At 44.6% G+C, this 16989-nt stretch overlaps 1 protein-coding gene and 1 non-coding gene across 3 annotated transcripts in view; one reads left to right on the top strand and one right to left on the bottom strand.

Annotated features, from left to right (window-relative positions):
- The first annotated feature begins 380 nt into the window (after positions 1-380).
- LOC120033070 lies at positions 381-435 on the top strand. The gene has a single exon (XR_005473908.1). It is a non-coding gene; the product is annotated as a U7 small nuclear RNA (small nuclear RNA).
- A 213-nt stretch (positions 436-648) lies between these two features.
- LOC120032979 (rab11 family-interacting protein 4A-like) overlaps positions 649-16989 on the bottom strand; it is a 31822-nt gene continuing 15481 nt past the window's right edge. Inside the window, exons 2-13 of one of the 2 annotated variants that reach the window (XM_038979256.1) lie at positions 16094-16335; positions 15614-15799; positions 13802-13936; positions 10996-11031; positions 7859-7958; positions 7363-7466; positions 6979-7119; positions 6388-6469; positions 4955-5092; positions 4496-4654; positions 2550-2693; positions 649-2203 (exon numbers count right to left, since the gene is read on the bottom strand). In XM_038979256.1, coding sequence (XP_038835184.1) covers positions 2084-2203; positions 2550-2693; positions 4496-4654; positions 4955-5092; positions 6388-6469; positions 6979-7119; positions 7363-7466; positions 7859-7958; positions 10996-11031; positions 13802-13936; positions 15614-15799; positions 16094-16335 — 1587 coding nt within the window. In that variant the 3' untranslated portion in view covers positions 649-2083. Of the gene's footprint in view, positions 2204-2549; positions 2694-4495; positions 4655-4954; positions 5093-6387; positions 6470-6978; positions 7120-7362; positions 7467-7858; positions 7959-10995; positions 11032-13801; positions 13937-15613; positions 15800-16093; positions 16433-16989 lie in introns of those variants that run through there. The other variant, XM_038979254.1, reaches the window with a different exon arrangement.

Genomic DNA, 16989 nt, shown 5'->3' on the forward strand with positions numbered 1-16989 from the left:
TTAAAAAATCCTACAGTATACTATAAAATACTAAAGTACCTACTATAGAATGCTATAGTAAACTGTAGTATACTATACTACACACTGTAGTATTCCTTGATCATGTGTACAGTAGTACTTACTATAGAATGTTATAGTATACTGTAGAAACTATAGTAAATACTATGGTATTAGCCACAAAAAATACTGTAGTAAATACTACAGTATCTTAACTGCATATACCCTGCCCATTCCCGTCCCCCATATCGCAATTTGTACCACCCATAAGTCAGAAAACTACATGCCAAGTATAGACCATGTAGTGTGTTCCCTACAGGTTATAGAAAAGAGCAGAAGCTCTGAACAATATGTTTAGACCCCAGTCCTACCTACAGGTTATGGAAAATTTGCTCTTTTAGTATTTCTCCAGTAGGTTTCCTGAAGGAGAAAGCCTCCATTTCTATGTCAAAGATAATAAAACAAAAACAATATAGTAAATACTACAGTAATGTTTGCAAAAACACTACAGTAAATACTACAATCCACAAAAACAATACATTATTACTATAGTATATACTACAGTTTTCGATTGTTACAGTATTTATACTATAGTTAACTGTAAATACTACAGTATAATACAGTATACTACAGTACCTACTACAATAAATACTACAGTATAATACAGAATACTACAGTAAATACTACAATAAATACTACAGTATTCACTGCAGTGTTTTTGCGGACTCCGTAAGTCAGATAAAACGTCAACAAAACACTACAGTGAATACTATAGTATATATACCATAGTATACTATAGTATTTTTTTTTTGTGGGTAGCTATAGCAGCTCTATGCAATGGGACATCCTTCATAGCAGATATCCCAGGTCTAACCAACTTATTTAGACAGACTTACCACAGAATGTCTGAGTAGAAAATAATGATGATTAAGAGGAATTGGCATCCGGAAATTCTCAACCAGCCAATTAACAACTCACTGCGTGAGTTAAGAATTTATTATATGGATTTATCATACAGTATTACTCTACACAGATCATACTGTTCCGTCATCTCAGAGTTCCCTAGGAAGGCATTCTTCTCTTATCCTGTACTGTACCGACCGATACACTTCACCTGTTCCTTCTTTGACTTCACTAAGCCATTCCATCACACCAAGTTCTGCTGCCTCTCATTATCACTTCACATGACTGATATCTTCTTGAGTCAAAGCCAATATCTTTTGACATGGAGATGCTTGTACAATACTTTCTCTCGCCTCTCCCTCCTTTCATCTCTTTCTGTCACTCTTCTTACGCACAGAAACACGTGCTGCTTTACTTTCTTCATCAACATGCCTCTGCCCACATACCGGTCTTCACCGATCAAACACAGATCAACTTTAAGGAAACAGTGGCGATAGGGTTGTCTGGAAGCTAAAGATCTCTGTGTGGCTATCTGCCAGTCTCTCTCTGTACCTATCTTCCCCTATGGCTACAACACACGCTGTTGAAGATCAATAGGTTTGTGTTCACATTGTTTCTACACACACCACTAAAGTACGTATATCCAGTGTTCAACAACCAGTAATGCCCTACATATTCAAAGCACCTGCCCAGTATAATTATTTTTCCCAGTAATAATTCATCTCGATTGTGTTTAAGACTAAAGATGAGGCTGTGAGAAAAAAATAGAGAACATAGAAGAAAGTGCATGAAGGAGACATGAGGGAGATACCAACATATGTTGATGAGTCACAGAATAGAACAGAAGTATGATGGTGAAGTACCAAAACTTTAGTAGTCAACACAGAAAATCCCCTATAGCTCCAGTCGCATATTCATTAGGCCACACCGTAGCAAAACGTTTAGCAACGGAACACAAAAACTAGTGTTTCTAATTGGACAAGTCCAGGTAGTACCTCCCAATTTGTCTGTTTTCTTCTGTTTTGTGCCCAATGAATACACCCAAGTTCACAGTTCCACTCCTGGGGCAGCAGGGGGCAATGATGTCCAGCTGTCCCAGGCCCCACCTTGGCTAGGCTTCCTTTCCCTTTCCCTTTCCCATTCCCGGAGGGGGTTCTAGTCGTGGGTTTCTAGTTGGGGGGTTCTAGTTGGTCTTGATCTCCAAGATGGAGGGGTTGTGGTCCAGGATAGACAAAATAATCTTGTCCATGTACTGCCGCAAACGGAAGTTGATCTCCTCCTGCTCCTTGAGGGCCTCCATCAACTGTGGAGAAATATCAAATTGATGTTATGTTACCATCAGATATGGTGGTGCCATTATCTGGTTATACCAGCTAACCCTGATGTCATGCAGAATGAAACTCTTTAGGTCTTAGGCAAGGTTACTCATCAGACAAGCGTGGTCACCATACCATCAGAACGGTTACACCAGCAATACATTATTTTATGATAGTAATGTAACCTACTGCACGCCTAAGAACCTGATCACATACATGCCTACTGTCTAAATACTATGTGTACTATGACCTGAGTCAATGGGGTTACTCTTGCAGGGTTACTCCGAAATGATCAAATCATCAAATGATTAGCATTATGAATGAAAAACTCACGTCGTCTCGTGAGGCGTTGTCTATCTCGGCAGCCAGCGACTGGGCCTTGGTCTGGGTGGCAAACAGGTTCTTAGCCTCATACAGACTCAGACTGAGGATCTGACCATTCAGGTCGTCGTTCTGTTCCCTCAGTTTCAGGTTCTCCTGTTAGGTGGTGTGGGGAGTGAAGGAGGGAGGAAGGGACAAAGAGGGGAGGGTGGGAGTTTGGGAGAGAGAAGTGGGAGGGGGAAGTAGAGGGAGAGAGGAGGGAAGGAAAGAGAGAGAGAGAGCGATGAGTGTCATAGTTTGATTTGGCAGACTGAAGCGATGGGTTTAGAGGGGGCTCACAGCTTGATGAGATTCATCTCAATTCTCCAAGCGCCCCACTTCATCCACACTGTGTCAGTAGGCAAGGCCTGTTAGATTAGACTACTGAAGCCTCACACAACTACACCCATGACAAACCATCTCTCGATTTCAACAGCAGCCGACACAGTACATCTACAGTAACACCTACAGGACAGGACACAGGTTATTATGTTTATCACGGTGTTATGGCACAAACTGCGCCCTGTGTCGACGGGGTGAAGCTCTATAGGCGCTGTATGGTGGTGATATTAGCTGTGGTTAATGGGAGGGATTCAAAGGTTAAAGCTCACAAGAAACAACAGTGGGTTTGTTTACCGTCTGACCGTGACGGAGGCGTGCCCCAGCGGATACTACGAGGTGGCGGAGGTCAGAGGTCAGAGGAAAGTCCTGCGAGACAAACCACTGGACACAGAGGAGGAGCAAAGAGGAGCACAGGGAGACATGAGAGGGAAGAGACTCATTCATCCCTGTTTGGAATACTATCACATCAGCGAGCTGATCTGCATTCTCCTTTGAACCCTTTCTCAAATATGAAACAGTGCTATTATAAAAAAACAGATTTGAAATAGTAACCTATGAGTGTTTTAAATAAGGAGTTTCAGATAAGCACCATTTGATCTAAAAGTGTTGAGAAAAGAGAAAAAGGGCATCGTGTATCTGCCTGACACCAATTAGAGACAGAAGTAATGTTTCTCTTCCAGCCTTGTAGTTTAAACTTTGAATCAAAGCCTGTGAGGTCTGGGTACCAGTCTTTTTAGCTAACATTCCACCCCTTGCCACTCCTGTCATTTGCCAAATGTAACCGCTGAGCAGAGACGGCAACCAGGCTAGTGTGAGAGAGAGAGAGAAAAAAGAGAGAGAGAGAGCAAGAAAGATCCAGATGAAAGCTGCAGGCAAGGCGAGGCACTGTGATTACTCTCCTAGCGTTACTGTCAGTTTGACAGTGTGTACTGACCGAAGGCAAGAAAGATGCCTACAGTAGAATATCAAATCTTTACACATGAAGATACCGCAACACTGCATGTCTCAGCATTAGAGCCTCTTGCCTGCGTTTGCCTCAAGGCTTTGTGGTTTAGTATCATAACGTCTGCCTTGTCTGAGAGGACATCTTAGAAACACTTTCATCTTGATCTCTTATCTCATGTTTATACTAGGTCCGATGCTCGTAACAAGGATGGGGAACAATAACAATGTAATTTCACTGCTCTTGACAGACAGATATCACTGGTATTCACTACCTAGAAATGGCACACTATCTAAGAAGTCGAAAGGACAACACTTACAGTAGATAAGACGCACTGTAGATAGATATGACTAGTGTATGCCACTCTCTATACTCACAGCATTAGACTATCACACGAAACACTGTTCACTCGCACACCAGCAAATAGTGGTGGCATATACAATCACATACAGTATACTTTGAGGTGGAATTGAGGGGGGACGTGTGTTAAAAAAAAAAACACTGTGCAAAAGATTGTTTTTGCGCCCCACCTGCTTAAGTCGCTTGCCCAATTAAATCTTAGCAAATACCCCAAAAGAGGAAGTAACAATGCATTCATATAGAGTTAGCATTAGCCACTAGCTCTCAAGCCCACCTGTTTGAGTCTCTTGACCTCGTGCTCCAGCTCCATCTCTCTGGTCTTGGCGTTGAACTCCGTCAGCCCAGAGGAGGAGCTGCGGCCGCGGCCAGGCTTCTCTGTCTCCAGCTTGAACAGCTGCAGGTGCTCCAGCTCCCGACGAAGGTCCTCAATCAACTGCAGGAGAGGGACACAACCAGGGACGATATGCGGTAGCTGTCGTGAAGACTGTTTAGTATAAAGAGTACCTGGGATAGCCACGTAGACCAGTCTGATGCAGTGGGCAGACTGGTTTATGTGCAAACGTATTCTATACAAACATTCAGCTACTAGAGACTTCAGAGGAGTGGGAGAGGCATCATGAGCTTTCGTTTCACACTACATGTAAAAGGGTGTATAAGTGTGTGTACACGCAAGTATAAGTGTGTGTGTGTGTGCGCGCGTGTGTCCCTGTGTGTGTGCTATCCCTCCTCCCACCTCCTGCATGGCCTCCCTCTCCTTCTGGAACTCGTGTCTGTTCTGCCTCAGCTTGTCCATCATCTTCCTGTAGAGGTCCATCTCATCCTTCAGCCTCAGACTGGTGTCCTCCAGCTTGTATGTCATACTCTGCTTCTCCTGACAACACACACATATAGACACATTGAAATACATGTGATGATGCACAGAGAATGAAGCATGGATCGTTTTCAAACATATGCCGGATTCACATTACAGGCCAAAGCCAAGGTAATCTGTTCTGGGCTGGACTGGGTACGCATCCACTATAGTTTCTGGAACCGTGCTGGCAAGGACAATGTGAATAGAAAAGCCCCAAGCCAGCACAGTGCAGTTTGGGGCGGCCCTATAAGCCAAGTAGAACAACTTAGGGATAGGCAAAATAATACAGCAAGCTAGAGAGGGTGGAGTCACTCAATCTCAAAACTGACCCCGATTACCCAATAACCTCTGCTCTACCCCCAACCTCCAGAGTAGCTCATCAAAATAAAAGTCACATGGTGTTCACACAATAAAGGTCCCACAGTATGAATAAGGCATTAGGTTGTTAGGATGTATGCGGTAAGCAAGAACACAGTCAGTCTAATAATGCACAGTGAATAGTCCTGTAAGAAGAAACATTAAAGACACATACCTTAAAATTAACTATAATTTTAATGAATTTACAGTACTATGCATAGTGCAAATACTGCAACAACAAAAAAATACTGCAAAAACAGCTATTCATAAAAATATTCTCTACAGCTGGGAATGAAATGTTGCCTGGCTACCCAAACACCTTGCTCCCTCCAAACGCTATGTCACGCCCACTGACATTAGTTTCTTCTCCGCAATGAGTCCCTCCCCAACGATTTTTAGAATGGAACAACATTCTAGCCATTATGATTGGTTCCAGAAACCAATGGGTTGGGCCAGAGACAGAATACACGTGGGTAAAGCGGCGGTTTGAAAATCCGTCATTGGCTTTGATACAATCAAATTGCTGATGACTTTGTTTTGTACAACACCCCTCATTTTGAACTCAGTTTTAGTCGTCAGGCAACCTGACGTGTATAGCATAGCAATTAGTTAGTTAGTGTGACTCTGTTAGGAGTTCACACAATCACACAATCAAATGATCATGCCAACCCCCTTGGATGTTTTCACCAGGCAGGCTGGAAATAGAGGTGTTGATATGAGCCCAGCTGTAGCCTTCACACCTCCAAACGTGTGTGTGTGTGTGTGTGTGTGTGTGTGTGTGTGTGTGTGTGTGTGTGTGTGTGTGTGTGTGTGTCTGTAGCAATTGGTCACGTGCTGTTGATGGGTGGGTGTTGATGTTTTTGTAACCAGTTATCGAGGTCTCTGTCTGTGTAGAGGTAGTAGCACTGGAGCCTACTGTGTCTCTGAGGATGATATGTAAGTACGCACGCACATACCTCGTCCAGTTTCTCTGTCTGAGACTTCAGTCTGCACATGTTCACCGATATATCCCCGTTCTCCTCCTCTAGCTGTTGGACTCTGTAGGGGAAGAAGAGGAAACACATTATGATAATTCATCTATGTTTAACATATGTCCGGGTTATTCAAAACAAGGCCACTAACAAAGAGAAATGGAAATTAGCAGTACTGCGGACCTCAAGGTCTGGATTTGGTATCTAGCTCAAGGCCTAATCTATGGTATCTACCTAGCTCTATGGACTACACTCTTAGAAGAAAGGGTTCCAAAAGGGTTCTTTGGCTGTCCCCATAGGAGAACCCTTTTTGATTCCAGGTAGAACCCTTTTTGGTTTCAGGTAGAAACCCTTTGGGTTCCATGTAAAACCCTCTGTGGAAATGATTCTATATGGAACCCAAAAGGATTTTACTTGGAACCCAAAAGGGCTTTTCAAAGGGTTTTCCTATGGGGACAGCCAAAGAACCCTTTTAGGTTCTAGATAGCACCTTTGTGTACACTTATAGATGTAAATATGAGTATCTACGATGCAGTGTATAAATGATTGAAGTAAGTGTGTTTGTGTGTGTGTTACCGGTTGTGTAGCAGCTCTAGCTCAGTGTTCTTGTCTCTCTCCATCTTGCTATAGGCCTCACGGTGTCGTCTCTGCTCCTCCTCTGTGTTCTGCTCCGCCCGCGCCTCCTGGTCCTTCAACTGCTCCTCCAACTCGTGGACCCTGTGAGCGACACACACAGGCACACACACAAGCATGCACACACACACATAAACAAACATAAGCATCAATGAGATATGCAAAAACATGCTCACACACACACACATATATATATATTTAAGAATAAATGTGTGTGTGCGTGCATTCGTGCATGCATTTGTTTGTGTGTATGTGTATATCTACGTGTGTATGTGTGTGTGTGTGCGTGGGTGGGTGGGCATGCATGTGTGTGTGTAAACCTCCTACCTGTGAACCAGCTGTGTGTTCTCCTGCTTCAGCTTGGACTTGAGATCTCCGTTCATCAGCGTGTCATTCTCCAACTCTGCTACCTTCTTCTCTAGGTAACTCACCTGTGTGTGGGAGAGAGACAGAGAGAGGAGGAGGGGGAGAGAGACAGAGAGAGGAGGAGGGGGAGAGAGACAGAGAGAGGAGGAGGGGGAGAGAGACAGAGAGAGGAGGAGGGGGAGAGAGAGCGAGAGGTTAAAAGATGTTATGTCATTCGTTCATCCAATGTCCTTACTTCAGCCAGCACAATCAGCAACAAGCTCTGCCAGAGCCATTCATCTCGATTCACAGCTCGACAGTAGCAGCCAATGCAATCAATTTCACAATTGGTATCCTATCAACTTTCACCTCAATAGAATGGAGTGCAGGTAGTGGAACGGTCACAGACAGAGACAGACACGATAAATGGCAGTCCCTTCCATAGAATTAAACAGAACACAATGTATCTCTACGGTACCTTCTCAGTGATGTCGATGTCACAGGAGTCGATGCTGTCTCGGAACAGGTCCTCCGTGCTGCCGTTGCTGCTGCTGAAGTTACTGGTGTGGAGGAGCTGCCTGCAGACAGAGAGAGAGGAAGAGAGAGGAAGAGGCTGTTATACAAGACTTGAAGAAAAAACAATAAAATCTCTCCCAACTGTGGTAGTCCTAGAGCTATCCCTTTTTAGCTTCACCCCATAGGGCATCAATCTGAGCTTTACTGCTGAACCATAATGCCACTGTGTGTCCACTCTTGCAGAGAGAATGCCGCAGGATAGGATGTAAAAGGGACTATAAGCAAAAGGGCTGTGCCAGTGGGGGAGCTGATCATATTGCATAGAGTGCAGACACACACACATCCCACACTATTACACTACAAAGACACACAGGCATGCATGCCCATATGTACACACACACACACACACACACACACACACACACACACACACACACACACACACACACACACACACACACACACACACACACACACACACACACACACACACACACACAATCACACAGTGACATTCAAACTGCCGCCACAACAGCTAGCCCCACTCTAACTAATGGAATGGCTTCACACCAGCCTCCACTACAGAGTCTATTCATCAATAGGAGGAGGAGGAGAAAGGGAGGGAAAGAGTAGGGGAGGAGAGGAGGAGTAGAGAGTAGGGAAGGAAAGGGAGAAAGGAGAGGAGAGGTATGGAGGAAAGGGAGAGACGAGAGGAGGCGAGGTAGAGAGGAAAGGAAAGGGAGAGAGGAGGAGGGGTAGAGTAGAAGAGAGGAGAGAGTAGAGGAGAGTAGAGAGTAGAAAGGGAGAGTAGTAGAGAGGGAGAGAGAGAATAGCGGGTGAGAGTAGAAGATAGGGAGAGAGTAGAAGAGAGGGAGAGAGAGGGGAGTAGAAGAGAAGGAGAGAGTAGAAGAGAGGGAGAGAGTAGAGATTGAAGAGAGGAGAGAGTAGAAGAGAGAGAGAGGAGAGAGTAGAAGAGAAGGAGAGAGTAGAAGAGAGGAGAGAGTAGAAGAGAGGGAGAGAGAGGATAGTAGAAGAGAAGGAGAGAGTAGAAGAGAGGGAGAGTAGAGAGAGAAGAGAGGGAGAGAGTAGAGAGAGGGAGAGAGTAGAAGAGAGGGAGAGAGGAGAGAGTAGAAGAGAGGGAGAGAGAAAAGAGAGTAGAAGAGAGAGAGTAGAAGAGAGGGAGAGAGTAGGAGAGGAAGAGAGTAGAAGATAGGAGAGCGTAGAAGATAGGAGAGCGTAGAAGAGAGGGAGAGTAGAAGAGAGGGGGAGAGAGTAGAAGAGAGGGAGAAAGAGGAGAGAGTAGAAGAGAGGGAGAGAGTAGAAGAGAGGAGAGAGTAGAAGAGAGGAAGAGAGTAGAAGATAGGAGAGCGTAGAAGATAGGAGAGCGTAGAAGAGAGGGAGAGTAGAAGAGAGGGAGAGAGTAGAAGAGAGGGAGAGAGTAGAGAGTAGAAGAGAGGGAGAGAGAAAAGAGAGTAGAAGAGAGGAGAGAGTAGAAGAGAGGAAGAGAGTAGAAGATAGGAGAGCGTAGAAGATAGGAGAGCGTAGAAGAGAGGGAGAGTAGAAGAGAGGGAGAGAGTAGAAGAGAGGGAGAGAGTAGAGAGTAGAAGAGAGGGAGAGAGAAAAGAGAGTAGAAGAGAGGAGAGAGTAGAAGAGAGGGCGAGAGAAGAGAGGGAGAGAGTAGAAGAGAGGAGAGAGTAGAAGAGAGGAAGAGAGTAGAAGATAGGAGAGCGTAGAAGATAGGAGAGCGTAGAAGACAGGGAGAGTAGAAGAGAGGAGAGTAGAAGAGAGGAAGAGAGTAGAAGATAGGAGAGCGTAGAAGAGAGGAAGAGAGTAGAAGAGAGGGAGAGAGTAGAAGAGAGGGAGAGAGTAGAAGAGAGGAAGATAGTAGAAGAGAGGGAGAGAGTAGAAGAGAGGAGAGAGTAGAAGAGAGGAAGAGAGTAGAAGAGAGGAGAGAGTAGAAGAGAGGGAGAGCGTAGAAGAGGAGAGAGTAGAAGAGAGGGAGATAGTAGAAGAGAGGAGAGAGTAGAAGAGAGGGAGAGAGTAGAAGATAGGGAGAGAGTAGAAGAGAGGAGAGAGTAGAAGAGGGTGAGAGTAGAAGAGAGGGAGAGTAGAAGAGAGGGAGAGAGTAGAGAGAGGGAGAGAGTAGAAGTGAGGGAGAGAGTAAAGAGAGGAGAGAGTAGAAGAGAGGGAGAGAGTAGAGGACAAGAGAAAGGAAAAGAGTAGAGAGGTTGGGGAAAACACTATACACATAGATCAGTGCTGGCAGGCCAATCTCTCTTTGTCAGTTTAATTCACAGACTAGAAGCCCTAGACACTGACCACAATGAAAGGATATTCATATGATAGGCAAGCTATACAAAACCTTGAAAATCAACCAATCCTCCATTGTTAACACAATGGAAAACTCAAATGCTTTATTATCTAAATGTTGAAAGTGTGTGGGCGATGGAGAGAAACAAGATGGTGCAGTTTGAGGCCATATGGCGGCGAGTGATGCGGGCGCTTGAGATGAGGGTGTCAGCATGTGGGTCTGGGCAGGTGTGATGTAGTTGATGTTTGTGTGATGTTGTCGTTGGTATAAGTATTGTAAAATAATCTATAATAATGCCTCCACTGCATTGTATACAGGTACACTGTATGTACAGTACAAACAAACATCTTAATTTGATCACCCTGTTCATCAATTTCCTTCATTTGCCCATATTTCCCGTTGCTACAGGTTTATTTCCCTGCCGTGAGAAACTGGTCAAATTAATATCTGTACACAGTAGTAACTGTAGTAGTAAAGTGAACACAGAAGAGGTAGAGAGGTTCAGTATACCTAAACCATTACCATATTACTTAGGAAGAATTACCTAGATAGTAGTCTAATACACTGGCTGACATAATGATCACATGACTAACGGACTGGATCAATAAGGAAGTGATCATCCTTAACCAATGACCAACATACAAAAACAAACAAGTATTACTTAGATAGTAGTCTAATACACTGGCTAACATAATGATTACATGACTAACGGACTGGATCAACAAGGAAATGGCCAACATACAAAAACAAACACAGTAACCACACATACATAAGGAGACGTGACCGACCTGCCAAAGGCTGTGCTGGAGATTTTCCTACTGGGGCTGGAGGAAAAGAGTCAGAAAACATCCCAGTTAGTCTTATCCTTGTCAGATGTCATGGATATATTCGTTTATTAGTTATAACAATGAATTATAGATAGAACAGTTAATTGCTGTTTGATTGGTATTAAGGTAGTATTGTTAATCAGTATGTGTACAAGAGGAGAAAGAAAGTGTGTTCCAAATGGCACCAAGAGCCCTATAGACCCTGGTCAATAGTAGAGCCCTACAGACCCTGGTCAATAGTGGAGCCCTATAGACCCTGGTCAATAGTAGAGCCCTACAGACCCTGGTCAATAGTAGAGCCCTATAGACCCTGGTCAATAGTGGAGCCCTATAGACCCTGGTCAATAGTAGAGCCCTATAGACCCTGGTCAATAGTAGAGCCCTATAGACCCTGGTCAATAGTAGAGCCCTATAGACCCTGGTCAATAGTAGAGCCCTACAGACCCTGGTCAATAGTGGAGCCCTATAGACCCTGGTCAATAGTAGAGCCCTACAGACCCTGGTCAATAGTAGAGCCCTATAGACCCTGGTCAATAGTGGAGCCCTATAGACCCTGGTCAATAGTAGAGCCCTATAGACCCTGGTCAATAGTAGAGCCCTATAGACCCTGGTCAATAGTAGAGCCCTATAGACCCTGGTCAATAGTAGAGCCCTATAGACCCTGGTCAATAGTAGAGCCCTATAGACCCTGGTCAATAGTAGAGCCCTATAGACCCTGGTCAATAGTAGAGCCCTATAGACCCTGGTCAATAGTAGAGCCCTATAGACCCTGGTCAATAGTAGAGCCCTATAGACCCTGGTCAATAGTAGAGCCCTATAGACCCTGGTCAATAGTAGAGCCCTATAGACCCTGGTCAATAGTAGAGCCCTATAGACCCTGGTCAATAGTAGAGCCCTACAGACCCTGGTCAATAGTAGAGCCCTATAGACCCTGGTCAATAGTAGAGCCCTATAGACCCTGGTCAATAGTAGAGCCCTATAGACCCTGGTCAATAGTAGAGCCCTACAGACCCTGGTCAATAGTAGAGCCCTATAGACCCTGGTCAATAGTAGAGCCCTATAGACCCTGGTCAATAGTAGAGCCCTATAGACCCTGGTCAATAGTAGAACCCTATAGACCCTGGTCAATAGTAGAACCCTATAGACCCTGGTCAATAGTAGAGCCCTATAGACCCTGGTCAATAGTAGAGCCCTATATACCCTGGTCAATAGTAGAGCCCTACAGACCCTGGTCAATAGTAGAGCCCTATAGACCCTGGTCAATTGTAGAACCCTTTAGACCCTGGTAAATTGTAGAACCCAATAAAGGGAAAAGGGTGCCATTTAGTAGTTTTGTGGGCTCAGCAATAGTTCTGTCTCAAAGCTTTGTGTCTGCTTCACCATTAAATCAAAGAGAGAAATCTCTCTCACACCCGTGTGTGTGTATAGGGTATGCACACACACAAATTCACGTGCGCACACACACACATTTATGCAATTTCAAGCATCTCCCCAGACTGACTGCATGCTGACAAGACGTCTTCAATCATCCATCTCCCCATCCCCCTTTTCTGTCTCCTCCTGTCCCTACTTCAAGGATTGATCTTGTGAAGTCTTCCATCGCTCTGCCAGCAACACTTCACTCTCAGCAACTCTGCATCCTCCATCTTTGCTTTAATATATCCTTCTCCTACAATCCCTCTCTTTGTGGCTTTTTCCTTCTCTGCATGCCCATTCACCTATTTATCATTGCATGTTCTCTCACCTCCCTCCTCTCCCTCTCTCTCTTCCTTCTCACTTTCTCTCTCCCACTCCCATGCCCCCTCTCTCATCCCCATCCGCTCTCCCTCTCCTCCCTTTACTACTCCACGTCTCTTTACTTGCTCTCCTGCAGCAGGTAGGGGTCTGACTAATTACAGTTAGCCCAGGTATTCATCTTAGTAGAGAATAACCTTAACCAGGCAGAAGAACTGCAGAGTCAGCAGAGACAGAGCAGCAGTTGAAGGGAAGACAAAACTATTCCAGAGTCCTCACCACTTCATTACATTCATTACCGAGTTATCAAGCCTAGGGCCACTACTGCTATAGCTTACATATGATAGGACTGCAGGTGTGTGTGTGTGTGTGTGTGTGTGTATGTGTGTGTGTCTGTGTGTGTGTGTGTGTGTGTGTGTGTGTGTGTGTGTGTGTGTGTGTCTGTGTACAAGAGAGCGCAAGTCTATATAAGTAAGTTCTATGTGAGATGTGAGTGTGTCAGTCAGTGTGTGTCCATCAAAGCAGGTGTGTGTGTGTGTGTCTGTTTGATTACAGACGAAGGGATTAAATCCATAAAGATCACAAAGGATAACATGTCTGAAAATAGACCGCCTACACCTCTCGCTGTACACACGCTGATGATGTGGGTCGATTAATGGTGGCCACCCATTCTGACATTTGGGGATTTACATAACAAGTTGTGTGTGTGTGGGCGGGGACAAGACGTTTAAGCCCTTTGTGATATCACCAAAATAAACAGCAGGTCACTATGACAGTATTATCTAACCTATCTTACCTACAGTACAATAGTCAGTCAGGGTAAACATAGTGGACAATAGAAGTGTGTCATTTCCCTGAAATAATGACCAGCTTCATTTTCTGTCAGAACACATCTCATTCTCAGAGCCAGGAGTTTTCCTGTCCACGTGATCTGACATGACAAAAATCCTGCTCCAGTTCTAGACCCACTCAGTCAGCCGGGCTCTAGGCCCGTATGTGTAATGGTGTCGGTGGGTGTCCTGTCCTGTGTTACCTGTTGGCTTTGAGGTTCTTCAGCCTGGCCTCCAGGTCGTTGAGTAGGTTGACCTTCTTACAGCACTGGGAACAGTACACGTCCATCATCTCATTGTTGTACAGGTGGCGTGCCTTTCTGGGGGTCTGGCCAGCACTACACACACAGATGAAGATAAAGTGTTAGAGACAGAATATACACACACACACACACACGCAGTAAGCAGTACAATCAGATTTTTAAAAACAGGCACAGGCACACACATACACACGATAACAAAGCCCTATACACAAACATACACATGGATTGTGTGCTGTAAATATGTGGTAGTAGAGTAGTGGCCTAAGTGAATATGCTTAATGTGTTGTGAAATCTGTTGTGAAATGTAATGTAAATTGTGTATCACTGCCTTAATTTTTCTGTACCCAAGGAAGAGTAGCATCTGCCTTAACATTAATTACTGGGATCATCATAAATACAAATACAGTAGACACACAAACACATGACATGCAGGTGCAAACACACAGTACATTGTATTCACACTACACCCATCCCCGCCCGCCCGCCTGACCACACACACAAAACACATTACATGCACGTGCAAACACACAGTTCACTGTATTCACCCCCCCCCCCCCCACACTGATGTCTGGGTCTACAAATATCATAAAGCACTAATCTAAACTCAACGTAGAAGTAGGACAAACAAAAGGAAAGTCCATAGTAATGAGTTTAGGCACTTGATATTCGGAGCAGGACCAAGAAAGCTGAATAGTGTTGGGAGTAAATCCTCCTTCAAAACAGCTCTATAGATGAAAATTAATCAAGAGAGGCCCTGGGGGCCATATAGGCTACGTCTACAAAGGCACCCTATTCCCTGTATGGTGCACTACTTCTGACCAGGGCCAATAGGTCTCTGTTCAAAAGTAGTGCAATATGTAGGTAATAGGGTACATTGGGACACCATCATACTCAGTTCCAGTCAAGAGTAAAAACTAATGAGTTTGGTAAGAGAAGCTCTGAGAGGAGAGAAGCAGCCTGAAGTGGTTACATACACACACACACACACACACAAAAATGCATGCAAATGCATATTGACATGCACACATACAAACACATACATATGTAACAGTATAGCTTCTGTCCCACTCCTCGCCCCTACCTGGGCTCGAACCAGGGACCCTCTGCACAAATCGACAACAGCCACCCTCGAAGCATCGTTACCCATCGCTCCACAAAAGCCGCAGCCCTTGCAGAGCAAGGGGAACAACTACTTCAAGGTCTCAGAGCGAGTGACGTCACCGATTGAAACGCTATTAGCGCGCACCCCGCTAATTAGCTAGCCATTTCACATAGGTTACACATATACACACACACACACACACACACTGAGGGATTAAGAGGGTAACAGACTTATATGACAGGGGGTATGAGACTTGACAGTGGGTGTTTTGTGAAAATATAACATTATGCTCTGTGGGGTACAGTAAGTCATCACCACTGGGATCTGAAATCGTTCAAACTCTTAGCTCTGTGTGTTTGGATTTCTGGGTTGGGTGATGCTGTGCATGCATTTGTCATCTTTTTGTTGCACAGTGTTATACAGATTTCTCTAGTTTATCAGTTTGCCTTTCTGGGTCACATGATGTTTGACAGGTAATGGATCATCTTCGTGTTTGTGTTTCTGTCTCATATCATTTGACACAGTTTTGGTCATGTATACGTTTGTATTTCTCATTGCATATGGTGTTCCCCAACTTTCTGTGGATGTTGTAATGATACACTATGTAATAGTGTGTCTGTGTATTAGTGTGTCAGGGTCTCTCCTCTTACCTGGAGGGTACAGAGGAGCCCAGGTCAGAGTAGCCGTTGGTGCGCGTCTCGTCCTCGGGGCAGGGGCTGCTGGGAGTGTAGTCCACGTCCTCTCCCTCTCCGTAGTCCTCAAACTGCTCCTCGTTCAGAGAGGCAGAGGAACGCGTCGACAGGTCAGAGGTCACTGATGGGTTTAGCTGACTGCACCTGCAAAAACAGGAAGTAGACTTTCAGGAAGGAACATTCAATACGTTTAAAGTGTCGTAGTGAAAAAAGACAAATTGTACATACATTTTCAATTATAAGGGTGACTATTCAGATTCTGACAGTGCAGATTTTTTAATAAGATTGCAAATTATATATTTCACATGAGGTAGATGAGTTGCATTACATGTACAATAACAAGTCTAACCTCTACAGTTTTTTATAAAGAGAGTTCACTTATGAAGACACCATATGTTCAACACCACACAAAGATTAACAACTAAAAGAGGTACTCACTTGTCTCCAGGAAAGAAAAGTCCCCCTGGTCCATCCTCCTTGTCTACTCTGCTCCTCCCCTCTTCAGAGACATCTGATCCTGGGTTGCTCTCCACAGCACTGTCCATGTCTAACTCTGCCCTCTCTCTGCCCTCCACCTCTCCTTCCTCCTCTCCCTCTGGGAATAGATGGCACCCAGGCTCTGGGTTAAGGGACACCCGCGTGCACATGATGACCGGATGTGCAAGGGCTTTGTCACCACGCTGTGGAGCGAGAGAGAGATTTGATTTATTAGGATCCCCATTAGCGCCAGCTAGTCTTACCTGGGTCCGAAAAACAAATAACGAAAAAAACATTACAAACAAAATAGGCCACTACTCTACTACCACATATTTACAGCACACAATCCATGTGTATGTTTGTGTATAGGGCTTTGTTATCGTGTGTATGTGTGTGCCTGTGCCTGTTTTTTAAAATCTGATTGTACTGCTTACTGCGTGTGTGTGTGTGTGTGTGTGTGTGAATGTTGAACTTTAACATTTACATACAGAGAGAGCGAGGTAAGCAGGGGAGGTACACACACACACACACACACACACACACACACACACACACACACACACACACACACACATCTTTGTGCAGTCAACAGAACTACAGGACTACGCAAATAGTACTCTGACTTTCAGTCAAAATATTGATAGTGTCTAACACTGATAGACACGTTGGTTATCAGTGAACAGTGAGCTCAGACGTAAAATCCAAGTGCTACAACAAGTGCTCAAATGAGGTCTTAACTCATACAAGGTGTTAAGTAAAACATTAAAGGGATTTAAATCAGGCTTGTGGATTCCTTCACTGTGGGAAGACTCTGGGGGTCACAGGAGGTCATGGAGGGTATTGACTGATAATCAGCT

This window comes from Salvelinus namaycush, chromosome 39, assembly GCF_016432855.1.
Source record: "Salvelinus namaycush isolate Seneca chromosome 39, SaNama_1.0, whole genome shotgun sequence".
In the NCBI taxonomy this organism is placed as follows: domain Eukaryota; kingdom Metazoa; phylum Chordata; class Actinopteri; order Salmoniformes; family Salmonidae; genus Salvelinus; species Salvelinus namaycush.